We start from the raw sequence: 20343 nt of genomic DNA on the forward strand, positions 1-20343 counted from the left end.
CAACTGTTTAGAAACAGGAATTCTATAAAGTGTTCATCAGCCAGGAACTAGTTCAATCAGTCCTATATAATAAAAGGGTAATATGTAAATCGACTGAACGGCAGAACAACCAGTTGCTATGACACACACTGACCACTGGGGGGCAGACGCTCAAGCCAGGAGCTGCCCCCTGGTGGTCAGTGTGCTCCCATAGGGGGAGCACTGCTCAGCCACAATCCAGGCTGACTGCTGGCGAGCGCAGCGGCCCGCCTCTGTGGCAGCGCTAAGGATATCTGACTGATGGCTTCGGCCGCCAGTTAAACATCCCTCAAGGGCTCCAGGACTGCGAAAGGGTGCAGGCCAGGCTGAGGGACATCCCCCCACCCTCATGCACGAATGTCATGCACCAGGCCTCCAGTTATGATATAATGATGTAAAGGACTCCTATGAAACTATAAAAAGAAATGAAGTTACTAAGAAAATTTTAATTTAATACTGAAATTAATAAAAGAAGGAACTAAAAAGGGTGAAAATCTGATCCAATGATATATACTTGTTCTATATGAAATTCTGAAGGCTTCTTTTGGTATAGTAAGATATTCTTTTATATGGGATTATTATAATAATTACATTTTTTGCTACATTTTGAGGATAAGTTTATTGTATCTCAAGTAAGATATATTTTGTAATTTAGTGTTGTAGGTAAGAACATGTCTGCTAGTTTTCTTTGTGTTTTTTTTTGCTAGTTCTTGGGTTGATCTTCTGGCATTGCCATTTACACAGTTGGTTAACTGGGCAAATTACTTCAACTGTAAAGTTCCGTTTGTCATCTGTAAAATGCAAATAGTATATTTACCTGATAGAGTTCTGGAACAGATTATGTGAGATCCTACATGTGAAGCACTTAAAAGAGTGCCTAAATATGTATATTTTCCAAACTTTGAAACATGAATTCGTATTTAAAATTAATATCTTCCACGTAAATATACTGTCTTTGCTGACATTAAAGTTTTAGTAGCATCTTTTACAGCAGTGTTAGAAAGTATACAAACTCTGATTCAAGTGATGTTAATTCTACAAATGTATTTATAACTTTGCTTTTTTTCTTCGTTGTATTTTGATTAATGTTATACCATTTTAAAAGGCTTTGTGGCCAGAACTACTAAATTGTGGTTGGAAAGGAAAAGGGCTTGCATTTTGAGACCATCTGTGGGAGTTATATTGTCTGAAACTGACAAGAAATCGTGGCAGATGGTGAGGTCACATAGATTGACTTTTTGAGCTTGACATAATGTGTTCATGAATGTGGAAGAAGAAATCCGATTTATTTTTTTTAACCAACAGAAAACTTGGTGGCAGGAAGAAGTGTACAATAGTTGAGTCTGGGTAAAACATAATGCATTAGCTTATCTTTGAGAATTACCGGTGCTGTCCAAAGATGGCAGTTTCTTGAAACACTCCATGCCATGTTTATTTACTTTCTAGACACTTGGTTTAAGTCATACATTTCAAATAATTTGTAGCTTAAAGACAATGTAAAAGTCAAAAGCTTTAAAATACTTAGAAATGGCCCTAGCCGGTTTGGCTCAGTGGGTAGAGCGTCAGCCTGCAGACTGAAAGGTCCTGGGTTCAATGCCGGTCAAGGGCACATGCCCGGGTTGTGGGCTGGATCCCCAGTGGGGGGCCGTGCAGGAGGCAGCCAGTCAATGATTCTCTCTCATCATTGATGTTTCTAGCTCTCTCTCCCTCTTCCTTCCTCTGTAAAATCAATAAAAATATATTAAAAAAAAAAATACTTAGAAATGTGTACATTTTAGTTAAAAGGTTAAAAGCTCTAACTCAAAGCCAATATAGCATACTTATTTATTTGTAATCAAATGAAGCAGATCTGTCACAATCCCATTTCCTTTTGTAACATTTATCTTACTGTAACTTTATGTAATTTAAATTACATGTGAAGGCTTATGCTATTTCTCTCATTTACTAGGATATCTCCAGTACCTGGATTTAGTGCCTTACACATAGTGGATGTTCAGTGATTTCTGGATGAATAAATAAATTAATGAATGAAGTTACTGCCTAATCTTGTTACTTTTAGAAGTTTTTCTTAACCACAATTTTTCCTGTTTTAAATTGTATTTATGTTGTGGTATTTTTCACTTGCACTATGTATAAATTGTGTATTATTTATTTTAGCGGAAAAAAACCTTAATTTGTCACAAGAAATCAGTGAATTGCTTTTTTTCCCATAACATGAGTTGAGTGCTAACCTTGTGGTAGTCAGTATCCTAATTATTTTTCATACCTTGACTCATTTAATTAAGTAGATAAACTATTACTATTTTGCAGATGAAAAAGTTGAGGCACAGAGACATTAAGGTAAATTTGCTCAAGAAATTCATGCACTTTGGCTCTCTTTCAAACATTTATCTTTTAGGTAACATTTAGAAGTTCCAATCTGTGCTAGCTCTGGAGAGAAGATACAAAGGGAATACAGTACTAAACAAAATTATGTGGCTGAAGCAGTATTTTTTGTTGTTAATCCTCACCTGAGGATAGTTTTTCCCCATTGATTTTGAGAGAAAGTGGAAGGGAGGGGAGGAGGGAGAGAAAGAGAGAGAGAGAGAGGGAGAGAGGAAGACACAGAGAAAGAGAGGCATCAATGTGAAAGACACATCGATTGGTTGCCTCCCACATCTGCTCTGATCTGATATCCAATCTGTAACCCAAGTACATGCCCTTGACTGTGACCCTTTGGTGTGCAGGCTAATGCTCTAACCACTGAACATACCAGCCAGGGCTAAAGCAGTATTTTTATTGGTAGCCAATCTCTATAGTGTGCTGAAATAGTAACACTCTTAATATCTTTTATTTGGGAGAATAGCACAGTACCACTGTGTAACACAGTCCTTAAGAAATTTTTTTTTTTTAAATATATTTTATTGAGTTTTTACAGTGAGGAAAGGAGAGCGATAGAGAGTTAGAAACATCGATGAGAGAGAAACATCGACCAGCTGCCTCCTGCACACTCCCCACTGGGGATGTGCCTGCAACCAAGGTACATGCCCTTGACCGGAATCGAACCTGGGACCTTTCAGTCCGCAGGCCGACGCTCTATCCACTGAGCCAAACCGGTTTCGGCAAGAAATTCAATACACAAATGAATACTAAATATAGTAATGAAGCATATGCATGGACTGTATGCTATTACAACCATACTCTGAACATGAAGAAAGGGGGAGAAGGGAAAAACAAGCCAAATCTGGTAGCCCAGCCCAACAATGTCTGCTTATATTTCACTAGAGGCCCGGTGCACAGATTCGTGCACCAGTGGGGTCCCTCAGCCTGGCCTGTGCCCGCTCGCAATCTGGGACCCCTCGGGAGATGTCGGACTGCCAGTTTTGGCCTGATGGCCTGCGGGGATTGAGCTGAAACCAGCAGTCGGACATCCCCGAAAGGATGTAGTAGTGCCCAAAGCAGCAGGCGGCCAGGGAGGGGCCCGAGACCGGGCCAGGCACCGCTGAGCCTGCTGCCGCCACCACTCGGTAGCACTGCAACAGGCAGGAGAGGCTCGTGCTGCCACACCTGTGCTCACCAGCCGTGAGGCTGGCGTCTGGCGCCCATTGGTCAACTGAGTGCCACTCCCACTGTGGGAGCACACTGACCACCAGGGGGCAGCTCCTGCATTGAGCGTCTGCCCTCTGGTGGTCAGTGTGCATCATAGTGACCGGTCAACCCATCGTTTGGTCGCTTAGGCTTTTATAGATATAGACTAGAGGCCCGGTGCACGAATTTGTGCACAGGTGGGGTCCAGCCGCCTGCTCTGATTGGGGCTGATTGGGCTGGGCCAGCTGGGGGGAGGGGCCGCGGGCAGTTGGCCAGCTGGCCCCACCCCTGATTGGGGGGGTGATTGTAGGGGGAACACAGGGGGAGGGGCCTGGAGAAGACCCAATGAGCTGGAGCTGAGCATGGGCCCCAGGCTTCCCAGGGAGGACGGCCTCAGCAAGGAAACAGAAACCACCAGAAGGCTCTGCAAAGAGGCCCTGAGCTCCCTTTAGCGAGGCGGACTCAGAGCTGGTGTCTCTGTGTACATTAGACACAGCCCGGCACTCGCCTTTGTCTGTTGGTCAAATCCATTGCATCGAAAAACTTGTTCCCCTTCTTCTCTTTGGGCTCTTACAGCAAATACAGGCCAATTGGAAGACGCGGGCCCCAGTGGCAGAGTCAGGCCCCACAATCACCTGGAATTTAGGCCTAAGACAACTGGGTAGCAATCTCCATGGAACAGAACACACTGTTTTAGAGTCTTAATTCTCCCCTAAAATGTGCCCAGCTGCTCCTCTTTAGCTGGGATAGACTGAACTAAGGAACTAAAGACCGAGTTTCCTTTGAGGTGGGATCCACCAGGAACTGGCTGGTGGCAAGGCCTTCCCCTCAAGCTCAGTGTGCTCTGAGACAATCTGTTTCTGGCACCGGGTCCTGGGCTGCTGGTTGGACGGCAGGTCCACAGGGTTTCTCTCTGACACCTTCCTGGCCTTCCAAGCAGTACCCTCCGGCCCGGCGTGCCAGGCGGCTGTTGCTAGAGCCAAGACTCGGAGAGCGAAGGAGCTGGCTCGTGCCAAGAAGGACCTGCAGGTGGCCAGGCTGTGCCCCCCCACCCCGCTTCTCAGTCTCGCTCGTATGGATCGGGTCAAAACCCGCTGCCCAAGACTGGTGCCACGTGGGGAGGGTTGCAGCGGGGAGAGGGGCTCCCTGACCTGCCAGTCTTGGTGACGATCATCTTGGTGCCCAGCTGATTGAATTCAACCCACAGAGCCTTCATCTCAAGCTGCATGCTCACGCTGGCCACCTTCGCATTGTTCTTTATCAGCGCCTTGGCTACGGCCGTGCAACTGGCCCCAGGGCCTTCGGGCTCAGCAGTGGCGCTGGTGATGGCCCCATGCGGCTGGTGTGTCATATTGGCTGGTTGTTTCAGTCGTTCCGCCGTAATGGTCACTGGGCTTTTATTATATAGACTCGAGGCCCGGTGCACAAAAATTTGTGCACTCGGGGGGGAGGGGGGTCCCTCAGCCCGGCCTGTGCCCTCTCGCAGTCTGGGACCCCTCGGGAGATAACGACCTGCTGGCTTAGGCCTGATCCCTGGTGGCAGAGGGCAGGCCTAATCCCTAGGTGCAGCCCCTGGTCGGGCTCAGAGCAGGGCTGATTGGGGAGTTGGGGTGCTGCCCCATGTCATGCACAGAGCAGGGCGGATTGGGAGGTTGTGATTCCACCCTCAGTCATGCTCAGGGTAGGGCCGATTGGGGGGTTGGGGCACCGCCCCCTGTCACACTCAAGGCAGGGTAGATGGGGAGGTTGCGGCGCCACCCCCTGTCACGCACAGAGCAGGGCCAATCAGGGGGTTGGGGTGCTGCCCCCTGTCACGCACAGAGCAGGGTCAATCAGGGGGTTGGGGAGCTCCCTCCTGTCATGCACAGAGCAGGGCCCATCGGGGGGGGGGGGGGGTTGAGGAGCTTCCCCCTGTCACTCACAGAGTAGGGCCGATAGGGGAGTTGGGGCACCGCCCCCTGTCAGACACAGAGCAGGGCCGATCAGGGGGTTGGGGTGCCGCCCTCTATCACCCATAGAGCAGGGCCGATCAGGGGGTTGGGGCGCCGCCACTCTCACACTCAGGGCAGGGCCGATGGGGAGGTTATGGCTCTACCCCATCACACACAGAGCAGGGCCCGTGGGCGGGGGAGGGTTGGGCGCCGCCCTCTATCACCCACAGAGCAGGGCCGATCAGGGGGTTGGGGCGCCGCCACTCTCACACTCAGGGCAGGGCCGATGGGGAGGTATGGCTCTACGCCGTCACACAGCAGGGCCCGTGGGGTGGGGGGGTTGGGACGCCGCACCCTGTCACACACAGAGCCGCAGGGCAATCAGGTGATTGGGGAGCTCCCCCCTATCAGGCACAGAGCAGGGCTGATCAGGGTGTTGGGGCGCCTTCCCCTGTCAGGAACAGAGCAGGGTGGATAGGGAGGTTGTGGCCCTGCCCCCTGTCACACACAGAGCCGCAGGGCGATCAGGGGGTTTGGGCGCTGCCCCCTGTCATGCTGATCCCGGTGCCTGGAGGCCTCGCGGCTCCGCTGATCCCGGTGCTGGGAGGCATATTACCCTTTTACTATATAGAATAGAGGCCCGGTGCATGGGTGGGGGCTGGCTGGTTTGCCCTGAAGGGTGTCCTGGATCAGGGTGGGGGTCCCCACTGGGGTGCCTGGCCATCCTGGATGAAGGGATGATGGCTGTTTGCAGCTGGTCACACACCCTTCAGGGTGGGGGTCCCCACTGGGGTGCCTGGCCAGTCTGGGTGAGGGGCTGAGGGCTGTTTTCAGGCTGATGGGTGACTGAAGCTCCCAACTGCTCCTTTTTTTCTTTTTTTTATTCTGGGCCAGCTTTAGCTCTGGCTCCAGCTCTGAGGCCTCTGCTGCTGAAAGAAGGTATCTGGTTTGTTTAGGTTCTATGATCGAAACAATGTATAACTCCAGCTCTGAGATCCCGGCTCGCTGAAAGCTGGTTTCTGGGGTTTTGTTTAGCTTCTATATTTGTTACAATGTTTCTTAAACTGCAGGCTCATAGGCCGGCAAGGCAGGCGGGGAACGGTGGAGTCCTCCGTCACTGAAGCAAGCAAGCCTCATGTTAGTTTCAAGCTGCCTGGCTGCCGGCCACCATCTTGGCTGGCAGTTAATTTGCATATTGCCCTGATTAGCCAATGGGAAGGGTAGCGGTCGTACGCCAATTACCATGTTTCTCTTTTATTAGATAGGACTAGAGTCCTGGTGCACAAATTCATGCATGGGTAGGGTCCCTCGGCCTGGCTGGCAATCAGGGCCACCTCGCCCAGTCCCGATCAGGGCCAATTAGGGCCACGGCCAGCCGGCTGCGGGGAGGGACCACAGGAGGTTGGCCAACTGCGGGAGGTTGGCAGTGGGAACGCACTGACCACCAGGGGGCAGCTCCTGTGTTGAGCATCTGCCCCCTCGTGGTCAGGGCACATCATAGCTACCAGCCGGTCGTTCGGTTGTAATGGTTGCTTAGACTTTTATTTATATAGATTGGCCAGAATTAGTCAGAATTGGATTGTATGGTCAGCCTGTCTGAGAGGGAAACTGAGAGTGTAGTGTTTTTAATTGAACACATGGCCACCTTCAACTTCTAAGGAAGAAGAGGAAAATGATATTGGGTAGGCAACAGTGTCTGCCTTAGACAGATATGGCAGGTTTCTAAAATTTAACAGGTACTTTGGATGGGAAAGACCTTACTGATTTTTGTGATAACTGCGTTTCAGTCAGTAATAAGGTGATCTTCAATATATTTAAATTGAAATTTTTTGTGGTTAGGAGTATTCAGTGTTTACTAGTATGTATAAATTGGAGGGCATTTGGCACATTGCCTTGGTGGATTTGATGATTTTCACTTCGACTGTATCTAATTTACTCCTAACATAACCCTAAAAATCTCAGTGTATCTATTTTTCAGATGAGGATACTGAAGCTCAAAGAGGTTAAGTCACTTGGTCAGGGTCACACAGCTGAGTTTCAGAGCTGAGACTGAGCCTAGATTAAAAAAATAAATAAATAAACCCATGCACTTTCCCCTCCGCTAACAATGCTACTTTACTTATTAGGTCTGTACTTCAAGCAAGGCACTTAAAACTAGTTGTTATTCTGACTTTTTTCCTATTTCATTAGTTCTTGCCCTTCTTCCTTTGAACTCCCAACTTTTAATTTGGGAATGTTTCTCAGGCTTCTTTTGTTTCTAGTGACACCAGTATTTTACAAGAATTCAGTCCATTCTTTTACAGAATGTTTCTCCATTTTTTTTTTTAATTTAAAAAATTTTTTTTAAAAATATATTTTATTGATTTTTTACAGAGAGGAAGGGAGAGAGATAGAGTTAGAAACATCGATCAGCCGCCTCCTGCACATCTCCTACTGGGGATGTGCCTGCAACCCAGGTACATGCCCTTGACCGGAATCGAACCTGGGACCTTTCAGTCCGCAGGCCGATGCTCTATCCACTGAGCCAAACCGGTTTCGGCTGTTTCTCCATTTTAATTTTTCTATTTCCTTAATTAGATTTAGATTATGCATTTTGGGTGGAAAACCTCAGAAATTATATCCATCTTAGTCCACTTGAGGAGATGCAAATGTTTTTTTGTCTCATTGTTAGTGGTCATTTGGTAGCTTTGATCACTTTGGCTAAAATGGTGTGTATCAGGTTTTTTTACTGTAAAATTTGAATTAGTGTGTATTTTGTGGGGAGATATTTCAAAAGTATGTAAATATATTTTTCACCAATTCTCATTGGCTCGTTTTAGTATTTATCAATGATTCTTGCCCAATCCTTTATAGAAAACCACAAATTGGGGCTTTTCTAACTGCATCACTCCTTTATACAGGGTGGGGCAAAAATAAGTTTACAGTTTTGAGTACATGAAACACAGTTTATTTTTGTATTGTTATCTATTAATTAACTTGTATTTTCCATATGAACAACTGTAAACCTACTTTTGCCATACCCTGTACTTATTACTTGGCATTGTATTACAAAGAAGAGCTTCCCCTTCCTCGTTATTTGTTCATATCAGTGTGGACTCCTGGAATATTATTTTATTCAGTGGGTTTATAGTCTATTATAACCTATTGCTATCAATATGTACTTTGGTGTTCATTGTCCGGTTGTAAGCTCATTTTTTGATCCCTTCCTTACTTTAGATACAATAAAATGTTCTAGGTTTATCTTGCACATATCCTGCCCCAACCCTGGAATTGGCTATTTCTCCAAGAAGCCCTGTTTCTTTCAGTGGGTTGCTTAAAGCAGCATAGTATAATATTTCAAAACCCAGGCCCTATCACTTGTTAGCGGAGTTGATTTGATCAAAATATTTAACCTCTTTAAACCCCAATTTTTATTTGGAAAATGGGGATTAAAATGGTACATATCTTATAGTTTTGTTGTGAGGATTAATTTAAATAATTTACTTAGCTGAAACCGGTTTGGCTCAGTGGATAGAGCACCGGCCTGCGGACTGAAAGGTCCCAGGTTCGATTCCGGTCAAGGGCATGTACCTGGGTTGCAGGCACATCCCCAGTAGGAGATGTGCCGGAGGCAGCTGATCGATGTTTCTCTCTCATCGATGTTTCTAACTCTCTATCTCTCTCCCTTCCTCTCTGTAAAAAATCAATAAAATATATTTTTAAAAAAATTTACTTAAAGAAATATATATATATATCACATAGTAAATATGACATAAATGTTGCCTATTATTATTATTACATTACAATTCTCTTTTTTCCTTCTTTAACAGGATGCTTTTTTAAGGAATTATTGAAGACAAAGTTTTTAGTTTTGTTCTTAATGGCTTTACAGAATTTTAAACCGAATACAATTTGACATGACGGCAAAAAATGTAAGTATTTGTAAATGTTTTAATGTAGGTATTTTTAAAGTGAGTTGTACTTTTTCCTACTGGTATTTTTCCCCCCACCACTCAGGTTCCTCAAATTTAGTTTACTGTCATTAATTTATAATTGTCTTTGTTTATGCAAAGAATGAGATAGTAAACTTGAATGCTATTGAATACAGTACGCTAATGGGCATGGTAGCATTCTTATAAATTGCTGCTAAGTTGCTCTTTCTCAACAGCTACCAAATTGCTATCTCCAGAAAGTTTCCCACCCTGATCCTTTGTTGGGTACTGTAATAAATTTTGCTTTAGTATTGCTGGAGACTCTTACTCTCACTATTTTCTTTGGTTTAGTGTTTTTCTTTGTATTTACTCAGGGAAATGTGTATACTCATGTATAGTTCAGAAAAGCCTGCTATCCTCCATGACATGATTCCTGAGGTGACATTAGGATTTAGATGTTTTGGAGAAATTATTTAATTTTTGTTTGTTTGAAACTATCATTTCTGAATCTACTTTCTTTTAAGTTACATTTTATTGTCACCCTCTGTCAATGGATTTGTTCTTAGTTATGGTGAAGGATTGTACCAGAAAATAAATACTAAAGCATCTAGGAAATAACTTATATAATAGCTTTACTGTTCCTTGATTATTATGTTGGAAAAGACCTGGGTCCAGAAACTTGAAATCTACCAGGAATAGAGGCAGCACTTGGTTTCCATTTGTCATCTCTGCTTGTCTCTGTGCATCTGCTTCATGACTCTGTCTCTGCATATCATCTTCCTCAGTTCTCCAGTTAATATCTCAGTTGACATGGTACAGAGCCAGCCTGTTCAGGGAGAGAGAAGTGTGAAAGGGAGAGACGGAGGCAGCTGGCAGGTTCTGCCTGCCTAGGTCAGCTCCAGACTCCTAGGGAAGCACCTCTGGCAGTGCCTCAGCCAGATACCCACCTGAGGTTTGGTTAGTTATGACCAGGAGAAGCAAGCATTATATTGAGTAAAAAGGTCTCCTCGTGAGCCAGACAAATAATTCTAAATACTACCATTATCCATCTAAAGAATAGCACTAAAAAAACAAACCGTTATTACTTATCTCTGGTTTGCTGTTATTAACCTTGCTTTAGCATGCATTAATAGCTCTAAGCAGATACAGATTTTTCTTTATTAACATTTAGTTAATTTTGTTGGGATAAATGATCAGGAGTAGTTTGCTTTACTATAAGACGTGTATATTTGTTAAAGCGCTGTTTGGGGAAAAGAATAAGCAAAATTTTAGTCTGTGTATTGGGAATTGTCTTATAGGATATTACCTTGATTTTCTCTTCTTTAGGAAAAAAAGGATGTGAAAGATGGTTAACATTTAAATAGCAAAAGTATATTTTTGGCTTACCATGTACTTTGAATCAAATATAATCTTCCTAGTCATATATACAGTTTGCTGTATTAATAAATTGTTTCCTGAAAGTAACATAAAGCATTTGAACTAGTGATAATTGCATTCCCATTTTGTCTATATATTTGGAGAAATCAAACAGTGAGCATCATGTTTCTCCTTCTGCTATAGCCACCTAGGGACGGGGCAGAGGGGTAAGTGATAAGCTGAACCTCTTTGAAACCCTGCAGTTAAGGACCTGGAGAGACCAAGCCTCAGACTAGGCTGAAGCCTGTGGGAAAGGGTTAAAACCGGCTGCTTGAAAATAGCCAGTCAGGTTTACTAGCCATTCTGCAGTAGATAAGAACATTTTTGTGGCTTTTAGCAGGCTTTGTCAAGATACTTACTAAAAAGATTATACTGGTTTACCAAGCTATGAGCAATTCCTCTCTCCCATCCCCACTGTTCTCCAACAAATACTAGCATATGTGCACGTCACTGTTCTAGGCTCCTGCCTTCTGGGGTCTTATAGTGTAGTGAAAAAAGACAGTGTCGGGTAATAATAATTGTTGTAAAGAAAAACAGGATAAAAGGAGAGAGTGACAGGGATGAGGGAGTGCTCTTTCAACTAGACGATCAGAAGAGTCCTCTTTAAGAGAAAATGACATCTAGACAGAGCAGTGTTCTTGAATCTCAGTCCAAGGAGCCAGCCATGTGCATATCTGGGGATAGAGCATTCCAGGTAGAGGCAGGTGAAAGTGTGGTTGTTCAAGGAACAGGAAGATGGCCAGTTTATAGATGGAACAGAATAAGCAAGGGAGAGTGGCAGGAGCTTGATCGTGTGGAGCCTTGAAGGTTGGGGTGGGGGGGAGGGATATGTATCTTAAATGTCTGTGAGGAGCTGTTGAAGGTTTTGAGGATACCAGTAGTTGCATGGCCTGACTTAACATTTTAAAAAGTTTTTGTTGGCTACTGAGTGAATAGTCTGAAGATGGGGATAGTAGGAAGCAGGGATTTGTTTGGTACTTACCCTCGTGGTTCAAACAACAGAGTGTGGTGATTTGGGCTGGGTAATGATATATTGGAGATGGGGGAAAAGTGGCTGGATCTAGGATGTATTTCAAGGGACAGCCATCAGGACCTACTAATTAGGATATAGGGGCAGAGGATAGGTTAAAGAAGAGTTTTCGTATTTGTCTTGTGCAGCTCAGTAAAGAGGAACTGTTGGGGTAGTGCAGGATTTTGGGGTATACTAAAAAATTGTTTTGAATATATTGAAGTTGAGGGACCTAAAAACATCACAGTAGAGATATTGGCTAGGCAGTTTGGTAAGTGACTCTGGAGCTCAGGGGAAGGCTTGGGGCTAGATATAGACATTTTGGAGTAATTTCATATTAAATACTAGAGGCCCAATGCACAAAATTCGTGCAAGGGGCTCGGTCCTCACAGCCCCAGCTGCCCTGCGGCCCCACCCAGCGTTCCAGAAGGTTGTTCCAGAAGGTCGTTCTGCCACCCAGTCTAATTAGCGTATTAGCTCTTTATTATATAGGATTTTAAAGCAGAGGGACTGTATGAGATTATATAGTACGTGCATGGTTAGAGAATGCACGAGGACCAAGGAGACTCAAGGAATAGCCAGAAAAGAAGGAGGTAGTATTATCCTGATGATCTGGACACCCAGTGAAGGAAGTGTTTAAAGAAGAAGAGAGTGATCAATTATGTCACACATCACTGAAAGGTGACTCTTTCTTAAAAAAAAGAAAATACATTTTATTGATTTTTTTACAGAGAGGAAGGGAGAGGGATAGAGAGTTAGAAACATTGATGAGAGAGAAACATCAATTCAGCTGCCTCCTGCACACCCCCTACTGGGGATGTGCCCGCAACCAAGGTATATGCCTTTGACCGGAATCGAACCTGGGACCCTTCAGTCCGCAGGCCTACGCTCTATCCACGGAGCCAAACCAGTTAGGGCGAAAAGTGACTCATTGATATAGAAGATATCGCCTGGTCTTATGGAGGCGTCCTTAGACATATATTCAGTTATTTATATCTTAATTTTTGTTTCCTATTTTGCAGTTCTTTTATGAGAACAGTTTTTTTGTGAAGAGTTACTTTTGCGTTTTCCATGACATACTTGGTCTGTTATGGTTGCAAGCAATAGAAAGCCTGTTCAAAATAGCTTATGGCAAAAGTGGAACATGTTGGTTCACATAACTGAAAGTCTGGAGTACTCTGGCTTCAGACACTGCTGCATTCAGGGGACCAAATGGTGGTGTCAGGGCTCTGTTTTTCTTTTCCATCTCTTGCCTCTATATGGTGGCATAACGGCCTACATTGGCCTTAGAATGTTTATCTCCGAGGAAGCGAGGGAAGTTTTCTTTTTTAGCATTTATATTTCACATTCCACACAGAGCCTTGGTTGCTTTCGTTGACCCTGCTTGGCCTGCTGCTTAGACAAGCCAGTGTGAAGAAGGAAATTAGTACCATAAATGGCCAGTTCTGATACCAAGGCATAATTGTGGCACTAAGATGAAAAGTCCTACCAGAGCTGTATGGATTGTGGCATGGATTACTCTACAAAAGGAAGCTCTGCTGAGATGGCAATATATTCATTGTATCTGGGATAAAGTTGTTACCCAGTAGTATCTAGTATCCAGTGATAATCTTCTAGACCCAAAATGCACATGTGTCTCACTTAAGCTCATTCATTATATAATAAAGAATTTGAAACTTAATATGAGGTGTGTGTTTTTTTTTTCTTGTCAAGAATTTTTTTAAAAATTGTATGCATGCATATAAGCCAAACCAATGGACATGGACAACAGGGGGATGAGAGCATGAGTGGGGGGTGGGGGGAGGATGGGGGCTAATGGGGGGGATGAGGACACATTTGTAATTCCTTAACTAATAAAGAATTTAAAGATTAAAAAAAAAGTATGAATGCCATAATGCTCATTACAGAAGAATTAGAAAATACAGATAAAGAAAAAAAACTAGCCTAGAGATTATGAGCAAAAATTTGACTGGTATATATACAAGTGTATATATATCTCAAATATATGTATGTTACATATTTTCTTAATTTTAATATATTTTATTTAGCTCAGTTTTTCCAAAATATTGTCATGTCGACATGTAATCATACAAAAACTTTTTTCCCCTTTTATTGAATTTATTGGGGTGACATCACATAGGTCTCAGGTGTACAATTCCACATCATCTGTATGTTATATATTTTTAGTAAAAATGAGGTCATACTGTTTTGTAATCTATTTAGCTTAATCTCTATGATGAATATTTTTTCTTGTCTTGATAACTCTGCAACATCATTTTAAATGGATGTTTTGTGTTATATGGATATTATACCAGTTTTCTAATATTGACCTTTAAATTATTTCCATTTTTCTTTAATTTAAAAAAAATTTTGCTTACTTTTTGGATTATTTCCATGAGGCAGAGTCTTAGGAAATTACTGGCTCCAAGGGTGTGTGCTTTTCAGGGACTTATTTTTTTAAATATATTTTTATTGATTTCAGAGAGGAAGGGAGAGAGAGACAGTGGTTGGCAAACTCATTAGTCGACAGAGCCAAATATCAACAGTACAATGATTGAAATTTCTTTTGAGAGCCAAATTTTTTAAATTTAAACTCTATAGGTAGGTACATTGTTATTAACTTAATTAGGGTACTCCTAAGGCTTAGGAAGAGCCACACTCAAGGGGCCAAAGAGCCGCATGTGGCTCGCGAGTCGCAGTTTGCCGACCACTGAATAGAAACATCAGTGATGAGAGAGAATCATTGATCGGCTGCCTCCTGTATGCCCCCGACTGGGGATCAAGCCTGAAACTCGGGCATGTGCCCTTGACCAGAATTGAACCTGGGATCTTTCAGTCCGAAGGCTGACAATCTATCTACCAAGCCAAACTGCCTAGGTCAGGGGTGGGCAACCTTTTTGTGAGTGCATGCCAAAACCAGCAAAATCTCTGACTCAAAATTCTTCTGTGTGCCAACCCTAATTTTTTGAGAACATGTTACGCCTACTTGATATCTCTTAAGGTGTATGTATGTGAAGAACCTTGAAGAAATAATAAAATTCATTCGAGCGACAAAAACACAATATATGATGATGAAAATACATTTATTTTTTAATGTATACATGTACACTGATAGTCCGACAGAAAACTTTATGACTCCGTTTGATATTATCAGTGGGACTTTTGCTGCTGCATCACTGATGACAGATTTTACATCAGGTTTATATTTCGTGACCTTCAGAGATATGCACGAGCTACTACTTTCATCTGTCAGGCTGCTCCTATTATGAGACTTAACAAAATTTATCACTGAGAACAAAGATTCACAAGCGTATGTGGATAAAACCAAAACACTGGTCAAATCTAGGAAGGCAGGGAGAGTTAAGGCAGAGGCATAGAAATTGCTCTTCCCCTCTCTCGTCAATCCATGTCTATGGTCTTTAAGATAACTTGTTATGTAAAATTATTTATTTATCTAAGATGCACCTACACTGAATTTATCTGAAAAATAAAAAAGTCGATATTAAGAAAAAAATTGTAAATGGAAGATTATAAGAAAGGGTTTTGCGTGCCAGCAAAAGTTATTGGTGTGCCATGGTTGGCACGTGTGCCAGGGGTTGCCCACCCCTGGCCTAGGGCTTTTTGGGTTAAGCTTTTAACTCATATTGCTAAATTGCATTTCAAAAAGATTGCACCAAGCCGAAACCGGTTTGGCTCAGTGGATAGAGCGTCGGCCTGCGGACTGGAGAGTCCTAGGTTCGATTCCGGTCAAGGGCATGTACCTGGGTTGCAGGCACATCCCCAGTGGGAGGTGTGCAGGAGGCGGCTGATCGATGTTTCTCTCTCGTCAATGTTTCTGATTCTCTATCTCTCTCCCTTCCTCTCTGTAAAAAATCAATAAAATATATTAAAAAAAAAAAGATTGCACCAATTTATGTATACACCAGTGGAGTATTAAAGTGACATTTCCATTTAGTTTCTCTTTAATCCTTGCCAATCTAGTCAGTAAAAATGGTATGTCACTTATTATAGTTCTCTGATTGCATTGCTAATTAGGTTACACTGGTATTCTATATGTTTATACGTCACTGGCATTTCTCTTTTATAAAATGTCTAGTCAGTGTTGAAGTGTTAAAAGCCACTGTCATTTGAATAACTGTCCATACTGAACATTGCTTTGCTGTCTGTCAACAAACATGTTCACATTTTTTATTTCATCCAGGAGCTCTCTGAGTTTTCCGTACATGTACGAATTAACCCCATTTTGCAGCTACTGTTCCAAGATCACCCTGCTTGTGAATGGTAGAGCTATGATTTTTTTTCTTTTCAGTTATGTTGATCTGAAATGTTAAGTATTAGTACAGTTATAATGCTGTTATTGGGGAATATGGTTTGATTCTTAAAAATTTGGCTTGGATATTTTTAATTGAACAGACAGTTTTATGACTGATTATTGTATGCAACACAGTGTTTGATAGCCACATAGAAAACTTTCTCCAGACCTTATTAGATGAAAAGTTTTATGTAAAATGAGTTCACTTTTTTCTCTTGCTCTGTGAAACATTATAAAAAGATCCTTTTTAAATAAGAATAGCTAACATTTTTTCCTTTTTAATTTTATTGTTTAAGGTGTTACAAATAGTAGTACATATGTCTCCTTTTTTTCTCCCATTGTCCTCCCCCTGGCCTCCCCTACCCCCTGCACTTGCCCTCACCCCCTGCCCCAGTGTCTTGCGTCTATTGGTTGTGCTTATATGCATGCATACAAGTCCTAACATTTTTAAATGCCTTTCCTAGCAACCCTTTCTGCTCTCAAACAATCTACTTTTTCTTTGAGTCTTTAAACTGTAAAGTGTTTATGAAAGCAGAAATTAATACACTTTTGAAGTTTTAGTAAATAAATTTTGGTAGTATTTATATAAGCTCTGAATACAAACACTTTCCCTCCATCTATGACAGCAAAATTAGTAGACAATATTGACTCCCAGTTGACCTTTTAGAGTATAATTTGTTAATTATTAAGGTGCAGGTGTACAGCTACTTAAAAAGGTTCTAAATTTGTTTGCTGCTTCTCTGCAGAAGTTGGACATTAAGAGCAGGTGTTTAAACCTAACAGTAACTCAGTAACTGAACTCTCGACTGTGAATATGTGGTTTTACTTGAGGTTTTTGCCGTTAACTTTGTATAATAACAAAAGGGGATACACTTATGCTTTTGCAGTTATTGAAATACATGTACTTAACAGTCACATTGTATTAAGCATGGAATATGTTGAAGGCTATCTTGGCCTTCTTTCTTTTTACAGTAGAACACCAACAGAAGTTTGCCGTTCCTTTTTTTTTTTTTTTTTTTTTTAATAGCAGAAGAGTTTGAAAGTAGAGGCATGTTAGTGATGCCACAGTAAACTCTTGGCAGTTACAAATTGAACTCTTCATATTGGCACTTGTGAGCCACTGTGCAGTTGTATGTAGTGGTAATTTGCAAATTTAGTTGCAAAGGTTTTACTTTAGTACTTCTAACAATACTTGTAAGAAGCTAGACAAAAATAAGTCTCTACATCATTTATCTACATAGAATTACTTTCCCTCTGAGGTTTGACCATCTGATTAATGCTTCTCTGTCTCTGGATCTGTTTTTGTTCATCAGTTTATGTTGTTCATTATATTCCACAAATGAGTGCGATCATGTGATATTTATCTTTCTCTGACTGACTTATTTTGCTTAGCATAATGCTCTCCAGGTCCATCCATTCTGTTGCAAATGGTAGGAGTTCCTTCTTTTTTATAGCAGCGTAGTATTCCATTGTGTAGATGTACCACAGTTTTTTAATCCACTCATCTGCTGATGGGCACCTAGTCTGTTTCCAAATCTTAGCTAATGTAAATTGTGCTGCTATGAACATAGAGGTGCATATACCCTTTCTGATTGGTGTTTCTAGTTTCTTGGGATATATTCCTAGAAGTGGGATCACTGGGTCAAATGGGAGTTTGGGCATGGTAACTTTTTTTTTTTTTATTTTTTTAAATATGTTTTATTGATTTTCTACAGAGAGGAAGGGAGAGGGATAGAGAGTTAGAAACATCGATGAGAGAGAGACACCGATCAGCCGCCTCCTGCTCGCCCTACACTGGGGATGTGCCTGCAACCAAGGTACATGCCCTTTACCAGAATCGAACCCGGGACCCTTGAGTCCACAGGCCGACGCTCTATCCACTGAGCCAAACCGGTTCTGGCAAGGGCATGGTAACTTCTTTAAACAGAGAAAAAAACATACTCCTTAGGAAAGGTGAGGGATTGAGAAGACAGGTCCTGGGTAAAAATTATTATGATAGCAACTGGAGTTGCTAGGTCTGCCTAGGAGAGAAACACAGGCACTACCACAGGGGACAGCTACCGTCTGAGGCTCAGCAGACCAGTTAACGCGCCACATGAAGCTGTAGAGATCCAAGCCATAAAAATCGTCCAGCTCATCCTGATACAAGTCCCACTCGTCTTCAGAGTTGCATTGTGTTATTAATGGTCTTTATTTGGTCCGTTACGTGTCATAATGTTGAAAAGCATTATAAGCAGTGATTTTGAATAGTAAAAATGAAGGGAAATAGTGAGGGTGAGAAATTTTGGTATATCTACTGCCAACTTCTTGACTGCCACATTAATTGTTTACAAAAACCATCAGTAAAATCTATAGATCTTAGTTCTCCTCATAAGTAACATTTTAAAATTATACTTTATCTGGACAATTCATATTTTCTTCATTTCAAGCAATATGGCAACATTTTCTTTTAATCCTCCTGTAGTTGTAATTAATTCATTTTTTTGTGGCCATATTAATAATTGATATAGACCTCTAGTGAAAGGTATAAAATGGCTTATTGAATGATCATCTAATACTTAGATCTTTTTAACTTTTAAAAAACTATTTTATTCAGGTTGGTTTGAGTTCCACAAATGCAGAATTAAGAGGATTTACAGATCAGAATCTCAGTCCGACAAAAGGTAAGGACAGTTGAATAAAAATTTTCTGCATTGAGCTAGTTTTATTGCATTTGCTTTATAAAACATGAAGGCACATGCATTACTTTATGTATAATAATATTTATATACTATAACTGTGTTGTTATCATTCACCAAAAAGCTTGTATAACATGAAAGTCAGTTACCTCTGACAGGTGTAGAGAGTGTGTACCTTTCTCCAACTCTTTCCTAAGAGGCCTCCAAGACCATATTTGATCAGTGATCCTATTACAGTTGAAACTTAAGTCATTTTCTTCTTGATTTTCTTGTTTGAGAGCCCTTCTTAGTGGTAAGGAACTACAATAGAATGATTGGATGTATTATTATCCTGTGTCTGATATATAGCTTACTGGAAGAATATATCAGAAATCTGACTCACCAGTACAGGAACTTATGCAGGACACTGGTCATCTTTCAATATGTATTTTCAACAGTATTTTTTAGTGTGTAGAGAGAACATACTGAAATATTTATGCTTGAAATGATATGATATCTGTGATTGGCTTCAAAATAATTCACTGGAAGAGGAAGAATAAAGTGGGTGAAATTGTAGATAAAACAAAATTGTCTATGGGTTAATTGTTTGAGCTGGGTAATAGCTATATGGGGTTTCCTTATTTATTTCTCTCTTCCTTTATATGTATTTGAAATTTCCCACTAAAAAGGTAGGAGCAAAATGCATGCCATTATAATACAAATAACTATGAGAGAAACATCATCTTCCTCAAGGGGTTTATGTCTAAGGTGAACTATATACTCTGAAGAGAAGGCTAGAGAAATCTGTATTTTAGTATAAAAATGTTTGGCTTAATAATAATGATCTGTAGAATTACTCTGAGAATATATATATATATATATATATATATATATATATATATATATATGTTTTAAAGCAATAAAAGAGATACTTCAACCCTGATGCTTCTCAGTCCCCCGCAAAAAATTTTTACTGTGGTAAAATGCACATATAAAATTTACCACTTTAACCATTATTACATATATAGTTAAGTAGTATTGAGTACATTCATATTGTGCAACCATCACCACCATCCATCTCTATAACTTTTCATCTTGCAAAACTAAAACTCTGTACCCATTAAACAATTAAGTCCATATTTCCTTCTCCCCAGCCCTTGGCAACCACCATTCTATTTTCTGTCTTTATGCTTCTGACTACTCTAGATACCTCATATAAGTAGAATTATACAGTGTTTGGTTTTTTGTGACTGCCTTATTTAAGTTAGCATAAAGACCTCAAAGTTTATCCATGTTGTAGCATGTGTCAGCATTTCCTTCCTTTTGGAGGCTTCATACTATTCCATTGTATGTATATACAGAGGTGGGAAAAAGTAGGTTTGCAGTAGTTTGGGAAATAATAATATAAGAACAAACTCTTTCGTGTACTACTTTTGCCCACCCCTCATAGTAGTTCCCACCTTATCCATAGAATGGTTTCAGTTACCCACAGTCTGAAAATATTAAATGGAAAATTCCAGAA

The 20343-nt window shown here is 41.5% G+C and overlaps 1 protein-coding gene across 9 annotated transcripts in view; it reads left to right on the top strand.

The window, feature by feature from the left end:
* Positions 1-20343, top strand: part of TFDP2 (transcription factor Dp-2) — a 126222-nt gene that overhangs the window by 24836 nt on the left and 81043 nt on the right. For 8 of the 9 annotated variants that reach the window (XM_036332329.1, XM_036332336.1, XM_036332326.1 and 5 more), the window contains exons 2-3: positions 9326-9427; positions 18761-18827. In XM_036332329.1, coding sequence (XP_036188222.1) covers positions 9413-9427; positions 18761-18827 — 82 coding nt within the window. In that variant the 5' untranslated portion in view covers positions 9326-9412. Of the gene's footprint in view, positions 1-9325; positions 9428-18760; positions 18828-20343 lie in introns of those variants that run through there. The other variant, XM_036332344.1, reaches the window with a different exon arrangement.

This window comes from Myotis myotis, unplaced genomic scaffold, assembly GCF_014108235.1.
Source record: "Myotis myotis isolate mMyoMyo1 unplaced genomic scaffold, mMyoMyo1.p scaffold_m19_p_13, whole genome shotgun sequence".
Taxonomy (NCBI): domain Eukaryota; kingdom Metazoa; phylum Chordata; class Mammalia; order Chiroptera; family Vespertilionidae; genus Myotis; species Myotis myotis.